The 22,909-nt window shown below is 39.5% G+C and overlaps 1 protein-coding gene across 2 annotated transcripts; it reads right to left on the reverse strand.

Annotated features, from left to right (window-relative positions):
* Positions 1-217: 217 nt before the first annotated feature.
* Positions 218-21,315, reverse strand: LOC103707105 (nuclear transport factor 2-like). 2 transcript variants are annotated; one of them, XM_008791473.4, is made up of 9 exons: positions 20,829-21,315; positions 20,586-20,723; positions 20,168-20,450; positions 19,811-20,055; positions 18,545-18,722; positions 18,345-18,466; positions 18,187-18,252; positions 1,265-1,331; positions 218-871 (listed from the first exon to the last, which is right to left on the reverse strand). In XM_008791473.4, exons 1-9 carry the CDS (start codon positions 20,883-20,885, stop codon positions 618-620), a joined length of 1,410 nt encoding a protein of 469 aa, XP_008789695.2. In that variant the 5' UTR covers positions 20,886-21,315; the 3' UTR covers positions 218-617. The 2 variants fall into 2 exon arrangements, with proteins under 2 accessions (XP_008789695.2, XP_026660455.2); XM_026804654.2 differs by lacking the exons at positions 218-871; positions 1,265-1,331 and adding an exon at positions 5,247-5,630.
* Between the last annotated feature and the right edge of the window lie 1,594 nt (positions 21,316-22,909).

The raw sequence follows: 22,909 nt of genomic DNA on the forward strand, positions 1-22,909 counted from the left end.
TGTTACAATAAACCACAAGTCTTGCAAATAGCAAAGGATGAACTAATAGTAGGGCTTGCCTAAGTTTTTGGACTGCAAGAAAGAAGTCAGAATTATTTCCAATAACAAGCATTTCCAGATCTTACTTCTCCACAGCAGTCATATTCCAGGCAGGCATATACATATAAATACAAAAATTGAGGAAACTGATCTGCCCAACGTTATGATATTTGAGCGATTCAGAACATATAATTGTTTTCTACTAGCTTATCATTTTATCAAAATCCCAATACAAATCAACCGGTTGTTCATGAACACAAAGTGGAAAGGCAAAACGATACCATAATGCTCAATGGTCAGGAGAATCAAATATTAAGGTCCTAAACTGAAACAGAGACGTCAGCTAATTAATGCAGTGAAGCCATGTTGGAATAGCATCCATATTCTACAAAAGTTTTCTCACTGCCAAAAATAGTGGAAAAAGAACTAGGGAAACCGTACAATCTATAGGAAAGCTTCTGGCATCCTCATGTGAACACAATAGAAAAAAGGTGCTTGATGTATTCAAACCAAACAATTTTAGGAGCAGATGGTCCGCAACCTTGAAATGGAACTCCAAAGGCGAGCAGCTCCTTTATTCAATGTTTGGTTGCACTGATGGATGATGATCCAGGACGGCTTCCGCGCCCACCATTTGATCCCATATGATCAACCCTTTGATATCCAACATCACCTCCACGGCCCCGACCACCACCCCTGCCTCCAAAATCAGGTCTGTTATTGAAATCCCCCCTACCATAACCCCTCCCACCACTGTAAATTCCACGCCCCCTTATTCCGTCGTTCCGGAATCCGCCCCCTCTGCCAGGTGCAAACCTTCCTCTGTTACCAACTGCAGAGAGCAAATCTTAATTTGTTAATTTGGACCCAAAAAGAGCCAGGAAAACATTTGCAGAATTGAAAAATCAAAAGGTCTGGCTATGTACAATCTCTAAGTAGTGTAGCAGTTCTAAAATGACTTCCAAAACCTAGGTTTCACAATCCTATCGGTCAAGCTCTGTTCTTCATATGACAACAGTTGCAGCAATTTTTGAGATTTTATACTTGTACTTCATAATAAAATAAACATAATAAAAAACCTTATTTGGTTTGCATAAACTACTACCATATTAATAGTCTCATCTTATTTAGGAGAATAATAAGTAGCTTTATGATATAGTGGTTTATGTAACAGTACATATATTCATGTGTAAACAACTGAAAATATAGCTTATCCCACACTTGCCTCGTGAACTAGTGGTCCGCTTTTCCTCAACGAAAGCTTGGCGACCACCTATCGTTATAGGCGAAGCCTGAAACAGTAATAAACTCATCATATTAACAGCTGAAAATTATATGCAAAGAATGGAACTTGCTGAACATGAGAAAGATATGCAAAATGCCAATGCTAAAATTGTCTTGACCCACTTCCTCCTTATGCTTATGTCAACTTCACATAATACAAGGAATTACAGATAATGGCATAAAAGCATGAATACCAAAATATGATATAAACATGGGTAGGAAGCAGGAAACCTCAACCAGCAATGAACTTTCTAATTGTCAATACAAAAAAAAGAATGCTTCAATATGAAAATTTTATATAGTGAAACTGGAGCTATCTTTTGATACGTTATATGACCTATATCAGCTTGTGGTATATATAAAAGAAATATTTCATTGCAATATCAAGCCAGAACAGAAACAGATACAGTTAATCAAACAAAATCAGAAAAACTGGATCCCGTGGCAGTGGAAAATAGGCATATGATACAAACATAAACTGCTTAAGATTACCAATCTGAACCATGATCCAAATAAATCACACACAAGTTTCATGACGGGACTTACACAGAAATGCAGATACCAATTGAACAGCTTGCTAAATATATTTTGAAAAATAACACAATCTTCAAAGCTGTAGAATGTGATAAGACCATGATGAGTGATAGAAATATTTTGCTCATTGCATAGCAATTACTTCATGGGTCTCAAGTTAGAAACTGGGAATATATTTCTGCCCAACACAGGCAGACAAAGAACAAGGCATTAAGAAACTGAAAATGTAACTAAAAAGACTGTTTTTACTGCTTGAATTTCCTTCTTGTGCAATTGAATGTCATTTTAGAAAGGAATATTAGTACCTAAAGGGATATTACCTTAGGCAATTTGCAGGTTAAGGTATGACAAGTAGCTAATCTATTCCAAAACACCCAAAAATAAAAAACTTGCATTTGCCTTTTCCTGTTTAAACTGACATCGCAGATAAGGTTTTACTAGACTAGATGGGATTTGGAAAGATCCTTATAATATTTTCAATGCCACCATGAGAATGAAGCTGAAGGCCGATCATGTCCCAGGAATTAGTGATTTACTCATGAAATATAACTTAAAACAAAATGTTTTTAGTTTGAATTTTAATGACTGATTAAGATTTTAATGAAACCACAAGATTGATCAAGTCTAATCATAATTCAGATCAGCAATCATCAGATAAAGCAATCTTTCAGAAGTGAAATAAACTGTTTATGAAGCCTTGTCTACGTTTAAATCTGTTTTAAGATGGAACATGCTAGTAAAACTAACTTATACAATAATGCATGCAAATAGTTGTTTTCCTGCATATGCTTGGGTTTTTGACTGGTATGATCCAATCATACACCTCCTAATGTACCTGTTTCTTTCACGCAGCCATGATGTATTTTCTTTTACAGTTTGCATGGTCGACAGTTTCTCCATTTTCTTAGATTCGGATTTGAGTTACAAGGCTCCATCTTCCACCCCCTTGACAGGGAAATGTTAATCCACACCAGAATTTAAGACATCCTACATTATCATTTGTTTTCAAAGCATGCAAGCTTCACATGATCGTTTGCATTGTCAGCTTATTGATCATCATTGAACAGCATCGTTCAATATCTGTCAAACTATGCACAGGATCATCATAGATGGAACCATTTACTACTGATTGTAGTATTTCCAATTTATGGACCAAGCAAGAGAGCTAAGAGAACGTTAACTAGGGATTCTACTAGCAATTCCAGATTAAAAAATTCGAAAGAAACAGATGTGATGTCTTTTCCCTCTTGAAAATCTACTTTTGTATAACAATTTCATCATGGTCTGATTGGCCAAAACATCCTTCACCATGACACTTTTAAGGAAGTGGGAGGTCGGTACTATAACAGTTCCAAATAATGGCCCACAACCTCATCCTGGAGTTACAAACAATTATCCAGTTCCCCACAAGAAAGTTGCATCTTGAGATGTGGAATTCATCCCCAAGACTTGGTATACAAAACCAAGTCTGAGGTATGGTGTGCCAGTGCCATGTTGGCTTGGCGCTAGCATAGTATGTATTGTGTCATGTCATTCCATGCGGTGCATGGCACATACTGGCACAAGCATCCAACCAGTACTGTGCTAGTGTCAGCAGGCATTCAAGCACTAGCACATTATACTATGTTGGATTTATCATGCAATCCAGAACTTCAATCCATGAGCAAAACTTCCTCTTGAACTTCCTTATATGCACTATGGACTCGTTAAGAAAGAACATACTTCCAAGTAACATCCACGTGGAGTTGTGAGATTACCAAAGTTAACATAGTAATTGCACTTTTAATATAAGATATTCTGATGAATTATAATTAGCATATTGTTGGTGAACCAATCACACAAACAGATTTTGTTTGATGTATGAGATTTTATTTGAAATATGGGATTTTAGACAGAAATTGATTTAAATAGGGAAACACAACAAAAATCTACAAGAAAGAAGATTGTGCTAAATGATAGGTGAATTCCCATCGTGTTTGCAAAGAAGCAACAGTTAAAGAGAAGAAAATTTTGTTTTCCATAAAACAGATTCTCAAATGACATAGTAATAGCCCATTTAGAAGATACTATTAGCCAGTCCAACTCATGATACTTTATTTTTTCTTTCCTTGTTAGAACAAAGACATCCAAACTTTATATATATATATACATATATATATACATGCATATACATATATATGCATATATATACATAATATATACATATATATGTATAGATATATGTATGTATGTATAGATATACATATATATATGTATATAAGTGTATATATATATACACATATCCGTATACATATATACATACATATATGTATGTGCATATATCTGGACTCTTGATCATACAATAGGTCGAAGGTGGAATACATTTTTTTGGTACAAGAAGGTGCAATAGATTACAGAGAAGCATCTAAACAGTATAGATTCCTGTTCCTGTCTCAAATAGTGATAAAAAAAATTAGCAAACTGTTCGGTACTTTTTTTCCTCAAATTAGATGGATGACTGCTCTATCAGAAATATGATGCGCACACTTTTTTCTTACGGACCCACCCACAAGTGGGTGACCCCATGACTTGATGGCCAATTATAGAATTTAATCCCCAAAAATGTTCTAAACCACATCAAGCTCCCATTTGATTTAAATAAAATAATCTCTTTCCTTCCTCAATAAGATCACCTAAGACTTTGGAAAGGCTTTTGTGCCCTCATATTGAGGTGCACACCACGATAACCCCCTTTCCCTCTTCTGAGGTAACAGAGGGGGGCTTCAACATTACAGCTGACTTTGAAAAGGTTTTTTACGAATTGAGATAGACCCAGGAAACACTACAGATGGTTTAAACAAGCTTCCCTTACCAAATTTTGGTCCATTCATCCCATTTTTCCCATAGCATGACTGAGCTGGGCCAGCTAGAGCTCCATCAGAATTGAACAAGGCAGGGTCAAGCAACTGCACTTGTGTCATTCTAAGTAAGTTCAATAGACTCTCTTAAGCTTGAAATGCAAAGCTCAAGCTCACTTACCATGGTTACAGTGAGAATAGCAGAAGGCTAAGAGGATAATGGAGGGGAGGGAGGCAGAGGACTTGGTAGCAGAACATGAACCCCCCGAGTGTCACTGATGGAATCAAGAAGCAGTCATCAATCTGATAAGTTTCTACTTTCCCTAGGGGAAGGAGATGACTGAGAAGAAAGGAGGGAGGATTAAGGTGGCAGGGAGTTGGCCGGTTACTAAATTATAGTGTAATTGACAACTGGGGCTCCATCCATTCTTGTCCCACAATGAAATTATCATTCGAAGCATGTCATCTGCCATGTGACAATTTTTTTTGGAAAACATAGAGAAAATACCACATGGAGAAAAGAAACGAGCACACATCCATGTTAAATAATGGAGAGGCTGCCGATCAGGTAGGAGAGAAGCATGTCATGCAAGTGGTTACATAAATAATCGCCATACAAGGTCGCGAAGACATTCTGATGATCAAGAGAGAACACATTTTCTAGAACCCGCGTCTCCCACTGCATTGACCTAATTCTAATGGACAAGCAAAATCTTCAAGGTGAAGCAGGTGGTGGAGATGGCACAGACCATCACAAAATTCATATACAACCATACATGGTGTTGGCTTTAATGAGAAAGCACACTAGGGGAGATCTTGTGGTCAGCAGTAACCCGCTTCATCACACACTACATTATACGCAGTAGCCGCATTGAACAGTAGGCAAGGCTGTGATCGATGCTCATGAGTGCGGAGTAGCAAGGCAACAATATATACCTGTTGTGGCACAAAGGTGAAATATGTGAAGGTGTTATTGATCAGCAGTTGATTCTAAAAACGGAACAAGGAACTAGTTACGACATTTGCACCACTATATCAAGAGCTAAGGGCGATTAATAGCAAGAGGTAACCCTTGATGCACTTCCTTTACCATATGATGATGATGGCCAAGATCGAGATTACGGAGACCGATCCGAGACGTTGTTGATGATTACATCAACATCACAGAAGAGAAGTGGGGTACCCAGATAGGGAAGGAGTTGCATTAAGCAAGTAATCCGCATACAAACCTTGCCTAACTCAATGTTACTATAATTATAAGTACCATCATTAATTTTTTTTTTTTGTTTGCTAATTAAATCAAATACATATCTCGGTAGCTTACCATCTAAATCCAACATTTCAATATACAGTTCCAGGCAAGGTTTGCTATCTCGGTACCGGACCCCGTTCCAGTGCCACACTAGCACTGTCAGTGTGTCCGGTACAGGGTCTTTTCGGCATACCGAATGTCGATACGCCTCCCATATCAGGTACCGATACCAAACCGGTATGGCACAATACACCCTGTACTGCCCGGTTCGGGCTAATACGACGAACTAAGGTCCCAGGAATAGGATCAGATGAGGAACTTTTAGCTGCAGTTGAAATGTGATTCATAAGACGGATCCCGATCCCACCATTGTTGTCCGATGCAAAGATGAGGTAAGTTGAATTTAATGGAATACCATTATAGGGAATAATACTATATCTTAACAAACAAGCAAAATAATGCCATAAATGGTGTGTGTTTAACAAATTAAAGTATTTAGGGAGGGCTTCCATAGTTTTGCTGAGAAGGCAGCTATGGCAAACAAACTATAGATGAATCCAAGTATTCTTCAACAATGAGTCTAATTTAACTAGATATGTGTGATTCCATTTGCAGCTGAGTGGTGGCTCCATTTGGTGGGACATGCAAACACCTCAACAGGATAGCGATGTAGATCCTCTTACAAATGGTCTCGTTTAGCAACCACAAAGACAATTGGCCAACTTTGTCATTAAAACACAGTAGGAGGAACGGCCTGAACCAAAAGAAATTAAATGACTTGGTATGCGTACACCACATTCTATGGCTCAGATGAAGTGCATAATAGAGGTACAATAACTTTGTATAAGATAAAGAGGTTCCAATGATTGGTTCGCTTGAGGGCCAGCAATGCTAGCCAAAGCTTGAGCCAGGATCATCTCCTAGACCAACCAATATTGTAGCAGAACAAGCTGGGATGAATGTAGAGCATAGGATAAAGCGAAACATGCCACACTCCCACACCTAGCAGTAGCAGCAACCACAAAGATCAAGAGGGATAGGTCAGGGGGGAGCAAGTCAAGATCATCACATGATTGTATGTCCAAGACCTCGAGACAGATAATGACAGAGATTCTATGGAGAGAGTACCATTGTAAACAAGCCAATCAGGGAGGCATGGCTAGTCTAGGAGGTAGGCCTAGTTGACCCACCCAATATTGGGCCACCAAGGGAAAGAAGACAATTCCTTGGAGATCCACACAAACCCAAAACGGAAAAGGCAATTGCAGATTTGTTACAGAAGGCTGACAAGATGCCACTTCAATCAAATTTCGAGACTACTGAGCCCTCAGATGGTCGGTTGCCTAGATCATCTCGTGACACCAGCAATGATGATAATGATAGTTCACATGATGATGCATTTGGTAGCCAAAGTAGTAGCAAACATCGTAGGGGTGCGCGTTACTCGCAACTTATGGTGTAAACCTATTCATCCAGGTGTCTCATTATGCATAAGATAAGGACAACAACAAGTGACATATCAAGAAGATAGGATACCATATAAGAGAAGAGGCCCTTGAGGTAGTTATGGACATGGCACTGATATAGCTGATGATAAGACATGCAAAGTAGGAACCACGAGCATCTTAATATTTGATGCATACTCCGGATCATCATCGTACAACCCAGATCTTTTTTTAGCATATGCATACTATTCGGCTGAGGCTTCAAATTCAAGTCGCTACTACCCTCCATAACACAGTCTGTTGTGCCAGTACCAGGCACCGGACCGGTTGCCCGGCAACACAGGTCGGTACGGGCCCACGTCGTATCGTGTCAGGCCTATACCAACACAGTAGAGAGGCAGGGGAGAGGGTGAAAGGGAGAGAAAAATAGAGAATGGGGAGATGGAGAGAGAGGAGAGTGGCGGAGGCCAGCAGAGGGTCGACGGAGGCCAGTGCCCGGACAGGAGGCGGAGACCAAGGCCAGATCCCCTGTTTCGTTCGAAACAAGGCTCTGGCCGCTAAAAAATAATGGGATTTGCCGACTTCACTTAAACATCTCATTTTTTTAGCGGTCGGGTCTCCTATTTCGTCCGAAACAAGAGACTCGGCTGCAGCCCTTCACCTCCTGCCCTGGCATCGGCCCTCCACCGGCCTCCTTCCCTCTCCCTCTCTCTCCCTCCCCCGCTCGCTCTCTTTTTCTCTCTTTCCTTCTCCCCTCCGACAACGGATTTCATTTTCATTGCTGGAACCGTCTCGGTCCACCACCGGGACGGCTCAGTACGACCGGAATTGCCCGGTTCGGGACGGCTCCGCCGAGCCTGCTCCATAGCCTCAGACAAACAATATGTCATAGTTTGCTGCCTTGATCATTCCTAAGACTGGATGGCAAGCTCAATATCAAACAGAGGATTTGTATTAAGATGGCTATCCAGGCCAAAGGTACTACCAGATGCAAGGATGGGCACAATATCTAGGCTAGAGTCAAGTCATAGATCAAATTATGAATGAGATCTCGTTATCTAAAAGCCACAGACACTTCATAAGGATCTTGGCGTATGTTTTATGTAATTTAAATTTATTCAATATATACCCTTTTTAAGCTATAATTTATTAAATTATGTATTTTAATTTATTAATTTTGTACAAAGCACATGGCACACAATATCTCAAGACCACGATAGAAGAACAGTTTTTGAAACATATAACAAATAAAACCCAACTTCAAAACTTCCAATCCTTAAGAAAGCTTTAAAAACTAAAATAAACTAAGAAAACTGAAGACGGGCTAAAGCCCTTAATCGATACCACAACAGTATGCTTCTGCATACCGTGTCAATACAGCACCATAGTAGTGTCGTACCAACCCGATTCCTAACCATTACAGCACCTAATATCAATTCAGGAAACCATGGTTGCAGGTGACGCTTTGGCTAGTACATTGTGATGTAAATTTTGTTTGACGCATCTAAAGTTGTTAGTTAAAAGTTTAAGCATTCATGAATCACTATTTTGCAATACAAACATTAATCCAAAATCGATGCCCCACATATCATTAAAAAAATAAATTACAAATCAATAGTTTTGTTGAAAGATTTAGGAGGCAGTACTTAAGGCAAATTATGCATTCAGGCCTAGATCATGTCAGAAAAGGCCTCCTACACAATACTTAAAATGCTTCTTGCACAAGCAAGGGGATCATAATAACCTTTCAAACTATGTAAACCTAACCTACGAAGTTCACAATGGCCACCTAGAGGAGCTTGCGAGTCTTTCAACAAAAGATGAAAGTGTGATTCCAAATACTACACACAGCAAATCCAAAAATTGTATATAGATATGCGTTGAATCCCAAAGAGCTCCCCTATGATCGAAGGGAAGAGTAAAATTATCCTAAAGTAAAATGATGGGGTGATAGTTTGAAAATGTGACTCTAAGCACTATTTTCAGCTAACTAGAAACTCATGTAGATTTGTTAAACTCCAAAAACTTTGGTGTGATCAATGGAGAGAGTACAATTACACTAAAGGTAGCCTACAGAAGTCAAAGGTGACATGCAAAATTCAACAAAATCGCTAGTAGAGGCCCCCAACAAGGTGGTGGTATTTAACGAGAATACAATGTTCTACACAAGAATGTAACTTGCTAATCATTGTATGAGAATTTATTCCAATATTTCGAGCAACAAACAAATGCATAGCTCATGACTATAGATCTCCCATAGGGCTGTCAATGGGCAAGGTCTTGTTGGGTCAAGCTTAGGCCTGAAGCAAGCCCCAACTTAGAGCTCAGGCCCGAGTCCGACCCGGCCCGAATCAAGCCCGAGGGTCCCAATACTAGGCCCAACCTGGCTATGGGTAATATTTCCTGCCGAGCCAGACCAAAGTCAAGATCAACCGAGGTTGGCCTGGGATATACTAGCCCCTTTCATCGCGGACCAATTTGAGCTTTCATGTTAACAATCCGAGCCCGAGCTAGATTTTTTTTCTTGGGGCCAGGTCATTAGGCCACCCAACCCATTAATAGCCCTAGACTCCAAAATATATTATAGAAAAGTTTAGATACAAATCCAAGTTCTAATATAAAAAACCTAGGGATATATTGGAACAAGACATATTGATTAGTGCAGCAGTCCAAGAATGGCAAAACCATGCTGAACCGGCCCATTTGGGGTGTACCGAACCAAATCGGTCAGCGATAGTTCGAGCCACCCTCCCCTCACTCAGGATGTTCAAGAAAGCCCTCCCCCCCCCCCGGATCCACATTCGAAGGTTTCCTGTAAGTCCCTCTCCCTCTCCCTCTCCCTCTCCCTTAGGTTTAGTGTTAGGGTTTCCCTCAGCCCTCCCCCCGTCCTCCCTCCCTCTCTCTCCCTGCTAGATTTAGAGCTAGGGTTGGGGTTAGGGTTAGAGTTTCCCTCGGCCCTCCCCTTTCCTCCCTCTCTCTGTCTCCGCTAAAGTTAAGGTTTCCCTCAGCCCTCCCCCTTCCTCTCTCCCACCTCCCTCTCCCTCTCCCTCTCCCTCCCTCTCTCTATCTTCCTCTCTCCTTTTTCTCCATCTTCCCTTTCTCTCCCTACTTTCGATATACCCCAGAACGGCACGATATGGACCATACCATAATAAATTAGTCACTAGCTGGTACAATCTTCGGTACAAGTTTGGCGAACCTTGGCGGTGACCAGTTATATAGGTCGTTGTACCCATGTCAATAGTGTATGCACCAAACAAAAGGAGCATATGCATATAATTATGTTATATTGCACAAATCATAAATGAAAAAATATTACATCATGTAGCACATGATATATAGTATATGGTAATATTGACAAATTGTTGCTACTACATTATTAATCAAGGTTCTCGGAATGGGTACCAAGGCCCATATTGGTCGGCGACCAACACGGTGCGATAGGGATCCATACCATACCGTGCCATGGGCATTTCAACCTCTTTATTTTTTTTATTTTCAAATTTTGAACTAAAGTCAGCATATGGCTTGCTGACTTCAGTTCAAAATATGAAAAAAAAAAGGTATGAAACCACCCTCCTATTCCAAAACGAAAATGACGGGAGAGAGAGGGCAGAGGGATACAAAGGGAGGGAGAGAGAGGGGCGGAGGGGGGGAGAGAGGAAGAGGAGGGAGATGAGAGGGCGAAATCCCTCATCGTCGCGGGGGGGGGGGGGGGGGCTCGAAACCCTAAACCTAACCCCATGTGAGAGAGAGGGAGAAAGGGGGGATGCATTACCTTTAACGTCGGCAGGGGTGTGAGAACCTCTACGAGTATGTGTTTAGAACCACATAGGCTATACACTAGGTAAATCTTGGATACTTGTATAAAGTCTAAAAAACCAAATAACACACTCTAGCTAGCCTTTCTGAGTGAGATCCTAGGTTGTGACAAATAGTATCAGAGTGAATCTGGTCCATGGCCTATGTGGACTAGGAGACAATAGAACAACAGTTCATAGGAGTTGACCATGGGCCAATCGTAGTGCTTGTGATTAGATATGAATGGATTGAGACTTTTAGCCTAACAAGGACACTTGGGCTTAAATAGGGAGAGTATGTGAGAACTTGTACATGTATGTGTTTAGTCCCACATCGGCTATGCAATGGGTAGATCTTGGATACTTGTACAAGGTCAAAGAACTCAATTTGGGCGAGGTCTTAAGTTGTGACAGGGGAAGGGCGAGAAGCATCGAGGTCCAAGTGCAGGGGAAGGTAAGGGTCGCAAGCATGGGGGATAGGCGAGGTCACAGCACTAGTCGGAGGCGAGGAATCGAACAAGCTAGTGGGACTTACGGGGGAGGGGGTTATACCGAAGCGAATAGATGGTTCAAACCATGTCGATAGTCGACCAGTCCAATTCGGCACACCCGAATCCAACCGGTTCAACACAGTTTGGCCTTCCTTGCTATCAATCTCTAATAATCTATGTTGTAATCCTCAAGATGTATATGGAGTTTAATGAACAAGAGTTAGCTATTAATTTGAATATGAATAGCCCTACTCCTTAGTTTTGTCCTTATTCCATCTGAAGTTCCAAATTCTCCTTCACACTTGCCATTTTTTCTTGCACGCTACTTCTTGTGTGCTGCAAATGCAAATGATACACCAAGCAGAAAGTTCGCTGCTTTCATCACCATTTAAGACAGATCATGATAGTTATCTTGTCATCATAATCAGCAAAGTCAATCCTAGCTCCATTTTCACATGAGGTATAAGGATAACATGCACTTTGACAACTACCGGAATCCATGTAAAGTTCTCCTTAATAAAATTAATGATGCACAACTCAAAAAATTCCTTAAAATCACAAATTTTGGACGATGGTAGTGATCTCAACTTGAAAATTTTCTCAAAGAACTTCTTCCCTTGCTATCATTTCAATACGGCTATCATGATCATGTATCTGGCATGAGCCAACATCTTTTTGTGTCTGATATCATTGGATCTTTCAAGATCTTTCACTTTCTTCAAGGTGTTGTATGAACAATATCCACTTCTTTTTCATATTGCAAAACCACCACCTCTCATCATGTTAATGCAGATTCAACTATCACTCTTCACATATGATTTTGCTGAGAAAATATTGATAAAAATCAATCTCGTGATTGAGGCCTAAGATCTAGTTTATGATCAGAATCAGATGAAACCCGACTCATAACTGAATATCTATAACTAATCAATAACAATATTACATTCAATCGAATACATGAACAGATATGGTAACTTCCACATGATTAGGCACAAAAAAAGAAGACAAGTGAGAGCGTAGAAGAATAGAAGCACTTAGATATTAGCAATATTTGGTCCTCGTAAGAAAACCAAATAGTCATATATAATTGTTCCAAGTTCTTTTAATATGATAGAACACTTCCATACATCATGATCTTAAAATCAAAAGCAAAACAGGACATGTTAAACGACTAAAAGAAAGATCTGGACGCTATCTACAATGTTTTGACCAATTCCACTGGCCCATTTAGGAAAGAAAGAGATTAGCAGGCAAAAGGGTTCAACCCCCTTATCAACCTAGAATTAAGCTGCACACCTCTGGTTCTCCTAGAAATCTGCAGCACATTCCTAACTTCTCAACATATGTTTAGGGCCCTTACTGACAAGTAATCCAACATGCCAAACCCTAAATATAGAGAGGGTGGCGCCTAAATTTTCATTATTAAAACAATACAAGAGTTTGCTCCACCATAGCCTAAGTAATGGACCAAATTAAGTTTCTCTGGTTTGAAAGAAACATAAGATCATCCCCCAATAAGAGAGCAAGTAAAAGCTGAAGGGTACCCCTTATAAAGTACAATTAATTTATTTTTGTAAAACCTACAAATGACTGAAACTAGAGCTGCCTCAAACAAAACTTCATGCTCCTGCGCTCATACACTTGACATGCTCCTCTGCTTGTATCTCCTTGGCCTAAATTCAGAGATCTTTGACCAGTTCATCTTATCTATTTTCAACAGAAGCATATGCACAGATTCTGTGTCTCAATAATATGTATGAGCGCATATGCAAGCATGCATCTATTTTTGTGTGCATAAATGTATGTACATACGTATGTATGCACACATAAATGCATGTGCAATATGCATGGCATGCATGCACGCATATATGGATGCATGTATGCACATATGCGTATATGTCCATATGGTTGCAGGCATACATGGACGAAAAGAGAGGATCTTACACCTACTGCAAACTCCAATGATCAAAGCTGCAAAATGAAAATCTCAAACATTAGATATGATATACAAGGCTTAAAAAAGTCATGTTTTGCAGATTCTTTCCTATCATCAGGTCGTCCAAAAATCAGCACACTGTATCATGCCACTATCTAAACTGTTTATAAAGGTGTCAATAAATTCTGTCAAAAAAATCTTCTTAACCACTAGATCATGCTTTTGGAACCATTATCATCAACCATAAACCACAAACTTATGCCCGGTCCAAAGCACAAGCTCCTTGCATCACTTATAATTCAATAAGAGGTCAAAAGGTAAAAGGAAATGGTTCTGGTGTGCAAGTCAAACTAAGTATCCACAAGTCACAAAACAACAACGAATACGCGTCAGCTGGTACAACAGAATAGTTCTATCCAAGATTTGATTCTTCTTCACCTAGCTAACCAGATAAATATTTTGGAAGATTCATACTCCTGTGTCTTTCCCACCTAATAAATTTTTATCTTATTCCAAGCAGCAGGTCCTCTCTTTCACTACTTGCTTACCCTTCTTTGCTGTTGCAAAGGCAAGAAATGCTCGAATAACAATAAGAGGCTCTGCTACTTCAAATTTAAATTCTTTTCCAGATTTAAACAAAATGGAGATAATGGGAGCTAAAACATCCTCTGTTAGTTTATAAAAAGAGAATTATTTATTAGATATAGTCTCCTTTGCAAAACAAGCCTGAATCCTGCTAATACAGGCACACATTCAAATTATTAACATTTATGCATTAGTGGTGGAGTTGATCTAACTGACTAAGAAGAAATCTGCTGCTTGCCTCTTATGAACTAGTTGTCCCTCCACCCTCTTCTGCACAAAACTAATTGCTTGAGTTCCACCAAAGAAACAGAAAAATGGTCGAGGAAGGAGAAAAAGCATGCTGGCCCTTCCTGAAGCAACCGCTGATGCTGGATAAAAGCGCATCAAGTTGTGCAAGGTGCCCGTATGTTCTATAAGGTACGCTATGAGGTACGTAGGTTGATCGGCAAATCTTGGAGGGCGATGATCTCCAAATTGGCAGCAAAGTGATTTGGCTCATGTTTACATCCATGGTATGGTCTATGGAAACAAGCTTGAAGAAAAAGTTTTCTCGCATTCCCTTTCTCTTTGCTCCACAAGAAATGGAAAAGACATTAAACATTTTCTCCTCCCTTTGTTTTTTCCCTTTTTTTCTTAAAAGTTGTTTTTGGCGGGGTGAATGAAAGGATACTGGATTCAAAAGAATGACTTTAGAACATGTTTTAGAGTCAAATTGGATGATTGATGCCTCATCAACATTCGATGTATGAGTACGTAACACTCATAACTTCTTTCGATTAATCTTTACTTTTCCTTAAGCTTTGCTGCAATCCAATATGGCTAACCAAATATAGGAGGTTAGCAACATCCAATTTCTATTTCATCTACAATTGCACTATCTCTAATAATTTCTTTTGATGTTTATTGGTGCCTAACACAGTCATTTGTAACTATAAGTATGATAACTGAAACAGTAATATAACATAACCAAAGAATTTAACGCTTAGAGGACTTTAGTTTTTCCTTTGCACTTTATCAGCTTACCTTTATGTCACTTGAGAATCTATAACTCTTCTCCAGGTTGCAACCTCTCCTTCTTTTTCTTTGTTACAAGTGGTATCCCAAATAGATGATAATTATTGTCACTTTTTGACTTGCAAAGCATAGAATAATACTAAAATTGAAGCAAAAGAAAAATAACATTGAAATTTTCTTTTTAGTGTTGATGGGTTCTACTTGCATTTGCAGGTATACATCTACCAGTATCTATAAATTTGGGATGCTTTGTTACATAGGCAAGAGAAACTCAAAATAAATAAATCTTTCTTTATAGACAATTTAGACCTTGTAGATCACATCCGACAACTACGTATTTATTTTGCAACTCCGATCACTAAAAACTAATAGTAGGTGTGAAATCCTCCCCTCACCCTCTATGTCTTATAACAGAACATATATAATTATGTATATATGCACGTCTGTCTATCTACTTATGAATATAAATATACGTTTACATATGTAACTTATTCTTATAAACTGTGAGGTCATTAATAAATAAGAACCAGAATTATTGACTCACCGATCTCGTGTACCTATGCAATATGTTAAATCTGTATCAGATCATCTGATTGCTTAAAAACAAGCAATTAGAAAGAATCATACTCAGTTATAAAGATATATTTATGCTAAATATTTTTGAAATAGAAACATGGATATAGCCTCTCTACACGTGGGGGTACGGCTGCATGCATCTAACCCTTCCTCAAATCTCACAATGGTGGGAGCCTCACGCACTGGGCCGCATTTTTGAAAACTTTGGGAAAAAAATATATCATCGCTTTGCAGGTTTGAACATATCAACGTCAAATGCAACCATATGCATACAGGTCAATTTTTGGCTTCACTTAAAGTTGAGATGAAATTTGGAACAAACTCAATTCTTAACCTGAATCTTTTTTTGATTTAAGATAACATCACCAAGCATATAAAGGAAACCATATATGACTGTTGAAACTTTTTAAATAATTTAAATCAAAAAAATGTATATATGCATGTGTTGTTCTGATGAAAAAACAGAAAGGACTTGTACCAAATGTCAGCACCTCAATTTATCAAGGCATTTCTGAGCATCTTAAATTTTAAAATCAAAATCTTATCCCTTTTGCTAATTAGAATTTAAAAATTTTTAATTTCTAGTAGGTTTTTGCTTGTTTAAAGGAAAAACATGGTTATGTAAAGTTGTAAGACGTCAACGAAGGCAAAATCATTTACTTAGAAAAATTACACTCAAAAGATAAAATTCAAATACCATCAAAAATTCTACTCAAAAGATAAAATTCTAATACCATATTTGCGGGAATTTTGTGAAATTTCATTAACCCAACACCAAGTTGCCTAAAATCAACATAATTTCAAAGAGTTAAAATATCTGAAGATATTATGATTCTTATAATACAGCCAAAGGCGCCCTAATTGACAGCTACATTGAGGTTTGCCCTTCCTCTAATTCAGTCTATCTGTTTGTTTCATGAATCTAAAGAATAAACATGGAGTTGGCGGCAAAGTGGCCACTCAAAACAACACAAATACAAAATGTTTTCCAATCCATATAAATAAGTAGCAACTTGTTACTAGACCTCCATGCATCATAGAATACAATCTAATATGATTGTGAACAGGTCAACGCCTGTTAATATCTAACAGTCTTTGTGACTCAAAATAACAGCCATTTACTGCATCAATGAGGTTGTTGCAGATCATTTATCTTGTAAAAGTAGCAATATAAATCAATATTTTAACCCCTATCTCCTCATTTCTCTTTTTCTGGATTTCCATGCAACAACCACCAACTGCTTTACATGTAATAAACACTTTCATATCCAAAACATGTAACAGGTGCCAAATATTTTACTTAAGGTGTCATGCTTACTATGGAATCTCTTCCATTGTTTCCTAGTACTTACTTTTTTATCAAAAATTAAATTATAACAATTTATATACACCAAACTTAGCAAGACTGGAGGATCTATAACAAAGTAGTACTTTTTTAATAAGATGTAACTGTTAGGTTCGCTAGAAATAATCCCATCACCAACATGAGAGAATTTAAATGGTTCATGTAGACACATAGACCATATCCCTTCACATACAACACAAGGGTTTATTCCTTCCACAATCCCTGCCAATACGAGTACCACTAGAAGCCAATCAAACAGATGGAAGGTTCCTCTTTTAATCAAGCAGCCGTTGCTTGTTCAAATTCTATGGCAAAGAAAAGCATAAAAAGAACATCTGGGATCATCTTGCAAGATAAAGTCGTATGTTCAATAACCAATGCTTAACATTCTGTTCACAGGAGCTTGATTTACTTCATTGTAGAAGAGTTTAACCTCATTACAAAAAGAATCAATTAAGTAGAAATACAAGCCAAATTCATGATAAAGTATATACAAACTTGGAGACCTAAAAGTAAAGATATGACTGAGAGAAGTTCTATAAAGTTAGTCCGACAAGCATAAAAGGGAAAAGAGCTGACAATATATGCAACAAACAAGAGAGGATCAGACAACTTAGCAAAAAATACAGCATAGGAACATTTCTGAATTGAAAAGAAACGATTGCAAAATTGAAAATCATGTTAACAGTCTCAACAAGACAAACCATACAAGAGAATAACAGGGAAGTAGACTTTGGATCAAGAACTGCAAACAGCATTGCAACTTAAAAAAGCAATAGCACATTGTCAGAAGTTCTAGAAATACACCTCCAACAATCCAAAATGTCTATTTACTAGTATCAAGAAAGGTCCACTAAAGCTCACAAGCACATAAAGAATGCATAAAAGAGGAATTATATGAAATGAGTTTACCTTAAATATTTTCTCATGCAACCAAAAAATAATAAATATGACAAAGAAGGGAATGACAAGATATTACTATGGCTCTATATAACCATTTATTTTCCAAGCAAAATGCAAGTGTATAAGTAGAGCCTAAATCATTTACCTCTATTGCACTTTGGACTGCATTAGCCTCCTCAAACTCCACGAAACCAAAACAAAACCCTTGAAGCTACACATATGAAGAAAATTTCTTAGATTATAGAACACACAGATTTGAAAAGCATCAAAATGCAGGTAAGCAGGAGAGTAAACAAAGAGAACCTTATGGCTTCTAACTTGTATGCCACCAGGTTTAATACGACCAAACCTCTTGAACTCCTCTTCCAGCTGATCGGGTGTAGCATTCAAAGGCAAACTTTTTATGTATATTGAATGGCCATCAGCTGAAAAAAGAAAATAGATTGTGGTATTGTATTGTATTGTAACAGAGCATCTATGAAGTCGATATGGTCAATTATTACCTTCTGCCTCTTGTACATTGTTGCTTTCAACCACACTAGAATTAGCAGCAGGAATATCAGGTGCTGTAGCTGCCATAGGAGCAGGGGCTGCCTGACCTTCTGGTTTAGCAGGTGGTGGCCTAGCAGAAGCAGATGTTGGAACTGATAATGGAGCAGCAATTTCTTTCATGACTTTCACCTACATATATTACAATAGATAAGAACATTAACTTTTTAAGCAATTAGAAGACTAGCTTGAAGCAAACACATCTAATCCATGTAGTGCATAGACTAAATTATATTGTGAAACAGGTCTATCTCATAAAACTATGCATCATTCTACAGACAAAAAAGGCAGTAAATGTAAACAGCGTAAATGTAAAACAGCATATGCATTCTCAACTCATTATCCATATGACATATCCTCATGACAATAAGACTCAATTGTATCCCAAGTTCTTGTAATAAGCAAACACTAAATAGTAATACCTTCCAGTTAGCAATAGTCCAAAATGGAAAGAAGCTGCATGTGTTCCCAGTGAATTTCTTTCTGTTGAAAATGCTAAAGAAAAAGTGCTATTTACAAGATATATAGCTGCATTTGGCTGCAGGTAACTGAATAAAGACCCTTTACTCCACTTATTCCAATTTAACCTGCCAAACACTAAACAACTAACCGATTTACTCCAAGGGTATAGGGAAATTTAGAAAGTTGGTAGAGCTACTTTTTCCACCAACTCCAGAATGCACTATTACCCACATAGGGTGGATTAATTTATTTCAGAATAAAGTGGTTTAGAAGTAAATTAACCCATTTACTCCAGCAAACTTAATCTGCAATCAAACACAGCCATAGAGAAACAAACCAGGTCTATGTCCCTACTGCCCTGGCTGCAGTAAATACAGCACTGTTCTTAATGGAGATAAACTTGTTTCCCTATGGGAAATGATCAACAATTTATTTGGTAAGATGGTGACAAGCATGGAGTTGTATTCTTCAATAAATAAATACAAACAGCATAGTAACTGAATGAAATTTATCTTTCTGAACAAGATTAACAAGTAGGATCATGACTTGAGAACTACCATTTAAAAATATGGAGAACATAAAATGTTAGTTAAGCATCAAAGTGACTCATTAATCTCACACATATAGTTATTCTGCTACTCAAGGTCCAACTAACAGTTTATTACACGTGCCAGTAAGAATCCTTGACCCAGGATGATTTGTCAAAAGTACTTAAGAATGAACAGAAGTCAGAGTATCTTCCAAAACCAAACACCTACAATTGAAGCATATGATTTTTTTGGTGCCTCTTCTTGAACAGTAGCAGCAGCTGCATCAGAGATCACTGCCTGCGAACTGTTTGGTGCTTCATCAATCACCTCACCAACCAGTTCCTCCTCCTCCACGACTGAACCCTCTCCATTGTCCGAAGGGTTGGACACTTCCTCCTCATTGGCTTCCTCCTCCTCTTCTTGCGGACAGGACTCTGGCTCTGAAACATGTTGCTCCTCTTGTGGAGGGGAATCTGAAAGCAGACAGTATCAGCAACCGACAAATCAAACAACATTTCCCATATATGTTTATTAAAAAAACATAAAAATAAAATGAATCAAGCCCTGGGTCCTCTTAAAACATACCCTGCTCCAGCGAAAGAGGAGCACCAGCGCCATTCTCCAAACCCTGGCTTCCAAGTTGGCGCTCGGCCTCTCCAACATACCTAAATATGTCATTCAGAACGAAGAAGCCTTTGTCCTGGGGAGCCAGGAAGAAAGACTGGGTGAAATCCCTCTTGACATTGTCCTTCCCAGTGAGATATCCCGTCACGAGGACGAACACCCCACCGTCGAGCGAATCTTGGGAATCCACTGTCTTGATCTCCGCTCTGTGGAAGTCCATAGACAGTATCTTCTCGTTGATCGCCTATTTCCAGGGCAAATAAGTCGATGGGAAGCAAAAAAATTTGCTATCAAGACAGAATTTTTCAGAACCAAGATTCCATTTTTATCTGAAATTTCTCTAAGTCGAACAAAAAAACAAGTTTAATACGCGGCTTACTTTCATGGAGGTGACGGAGATCAGGGCGCCATAAGCCTCGGGCCGTCCGAGCTTGCTGCTCTCCTGGTAGAACCGGTACACCAGCTCCGGCGACTGGTGAAGGATATGGTAGTACTGCTGTACAAAAGCGTTCCCAACCTAATCAAACATCCAAATCAGTCAAAAAGATCCAATCTTTCGCCAAGTTCTCAAAACCACACGACAGAAAAAACAGAGACAAAGTCCAAAGCAACTTCGCATTACCACTTGGGCAGAGGGGGGAGATCCAGGGGCGGCGGCGCTCGTCTGCGGGGCAGCCATCTCGGAGAACAAAGCTCTCAACCGCGATTAAAAAACGCCTCAGAACGCGACCCAATCGAGTCGGCTCCCTGCGATCGACGCGGATCACAGACGAGGAGATCAAACGAGAAGGCGATGAATCGATCGAGGCTACCACCGGAGCTCGATCAAAGATGGATACCTGCTCGTCCTCTTCCTTGTGGTCCTCCTTCGAGCTCTGCTAGGGTTTTGGACTTTCGGATCTGCAAGGAAGGAACCGGCGAGGCGAAGAGGGAAGGGGGATCCTCGGTTTCTGGGTTTTATATAATTCTCTGGGGTTTCTCCTCCTTTTTTTTATCTTAATTTTTCATTACCTTTTAACGCCGAAGGAGAGATTACTATTTTATTCTTTTAAATTTTATTGTTTTTATTTCCCGAAGAAGCAAAGGATGCGAGCAACCGCCCCTGGAGACCGGCTTTTGCCTTTCATATCATGACAATGCCCTCGGCTGTGGAGGAAAGCGGCGAGCACGTGCGCGCTGTGACGGTCCGCATCGCAAGTGCTCGCAAACTATTCGATTAGGATGGTCGTAGAGTACTTTCTATGCGAACGCTCTATCTGCCGTCCATAGATGCCGGAGCTAAGACGACGGCGGATCCAGTGTGGGTATAGAAATATCTATGCGGGTGCATGGCTGGGGATTTTCGGAAGCACGTGCGAATTTGTGCGGCGGAGGGGAAGCGAGGGAAAGAAACGCGGTACGGTGACTCGCGGGTGGTTTTGGCATTTGTGTGGGGCCCACTTGTCTGGAGATGCGTGTAAGAGAGCGGAGCACCGGGGGCGGGGGATAGGATTGAGGTCGTGGGAAACCGATTCCCAGCGTTTCCCAGCGTGTGTTGGCAACTGAGGCTACCGATCAGAGGAATGGGAGCCGTTGGATCAGCTGTGATTCCACTGGGTTGGCGGCGGGATGTGTAGTGGACCGCTGCTGAGCTGTGGGAGGATGGAAGGTTATGAAAGTGAAAGGAAAGTGGAAGCTTTTTAAATGAATCGTGTTGTTGTGCCTGAATGAGGAAGAAGGTGGGGGAAAGAATATCTTTATGATAGGCAAATGGCCATGGATGAATTTGATCCACATTGATGTGGACATCTCCTGCATTGGGGACTGGATGTTGGAACAATTTATTTTTCTAATAAAGTTCTGTTTATTAATAGATATAGATAGTTATCATTTTGGCTCCTTTAGGTCCATCATTCTAAGGTAAGCATAACCTTATCAAGAAGGAATGCAAATTGGTACGGCTCGGCAAAACTAAACTGAGAATGGCCAGGCATCATTATTCTAAGGTAAGCATAACCTTATCAACAAGGAATGTAAATTGGTTCGGATTGGCAAAACTAAACCGAAGATGGCCAGGCTTGGGTTACAAGTTTCCTTTTTTTTTTTTAAGTTAGAATCAAGCATAGGTTAATTTGTCTAACCCAAATCTTAAATATATCATGATGAGGAAAATGTTGTACATCTCAATCTCGGATTAAGCCAACCTCCATTATCTCGATCTCAACTAAGATGAATTACTTCGGCGAAGCCAAACCAACAAGAACTGACAACTCTAGCCATCGACAGCTATGGCAGCATTGTTGCCGGTGTGCGAACAGCGTTATATATCGCCTACGCGAAATGATTTTTACATCATAATCATACTATTGGCCATTACCTGGCTATCAACGCACATTGCATCAAATCAGGTAACGACAAAATAGGTGTCCTATGTAAACAGGTAGTCCGAGGGTCCTCATGTATGTTCACTCATAGAGAGCTCAACTTTGTTGAAATTTCTCCATTTCACACTATTGTTTCTCTATTTTAACTTAGGTATCGGAGGATTTTCCACTAAAAACTCTTCAGCAAGTAGACTTCTTGCAGGACATCTCCGGAGGAGATTAACTTCCCCATACCTCAGCCACCTCATTCAATTTGGTTCTTGCCGACCTCAGGGTCAGCCGAGCTACACTCTAACCTCAGTCCAAAATTCTGTGGCAACAAATTGGCACTAGAGGAAGG

This window comes from Phoenix dactylifera, chromosome 10, assembly GCF_009389715.1.
Source record: "Phoenix dactylifera cultivar Barhee BC4 chromosome 10, palm_55x_up_171113_PBpolish2nd_filt_p, whole genome shotgun sequence".
Taxonomy (NCBI): Eukaryota; Viridiplantae; Streptophyta; class Magnoliopsida; order Arecales; family Arecaceae; genus Phoenix; species Phoenix dactylifera.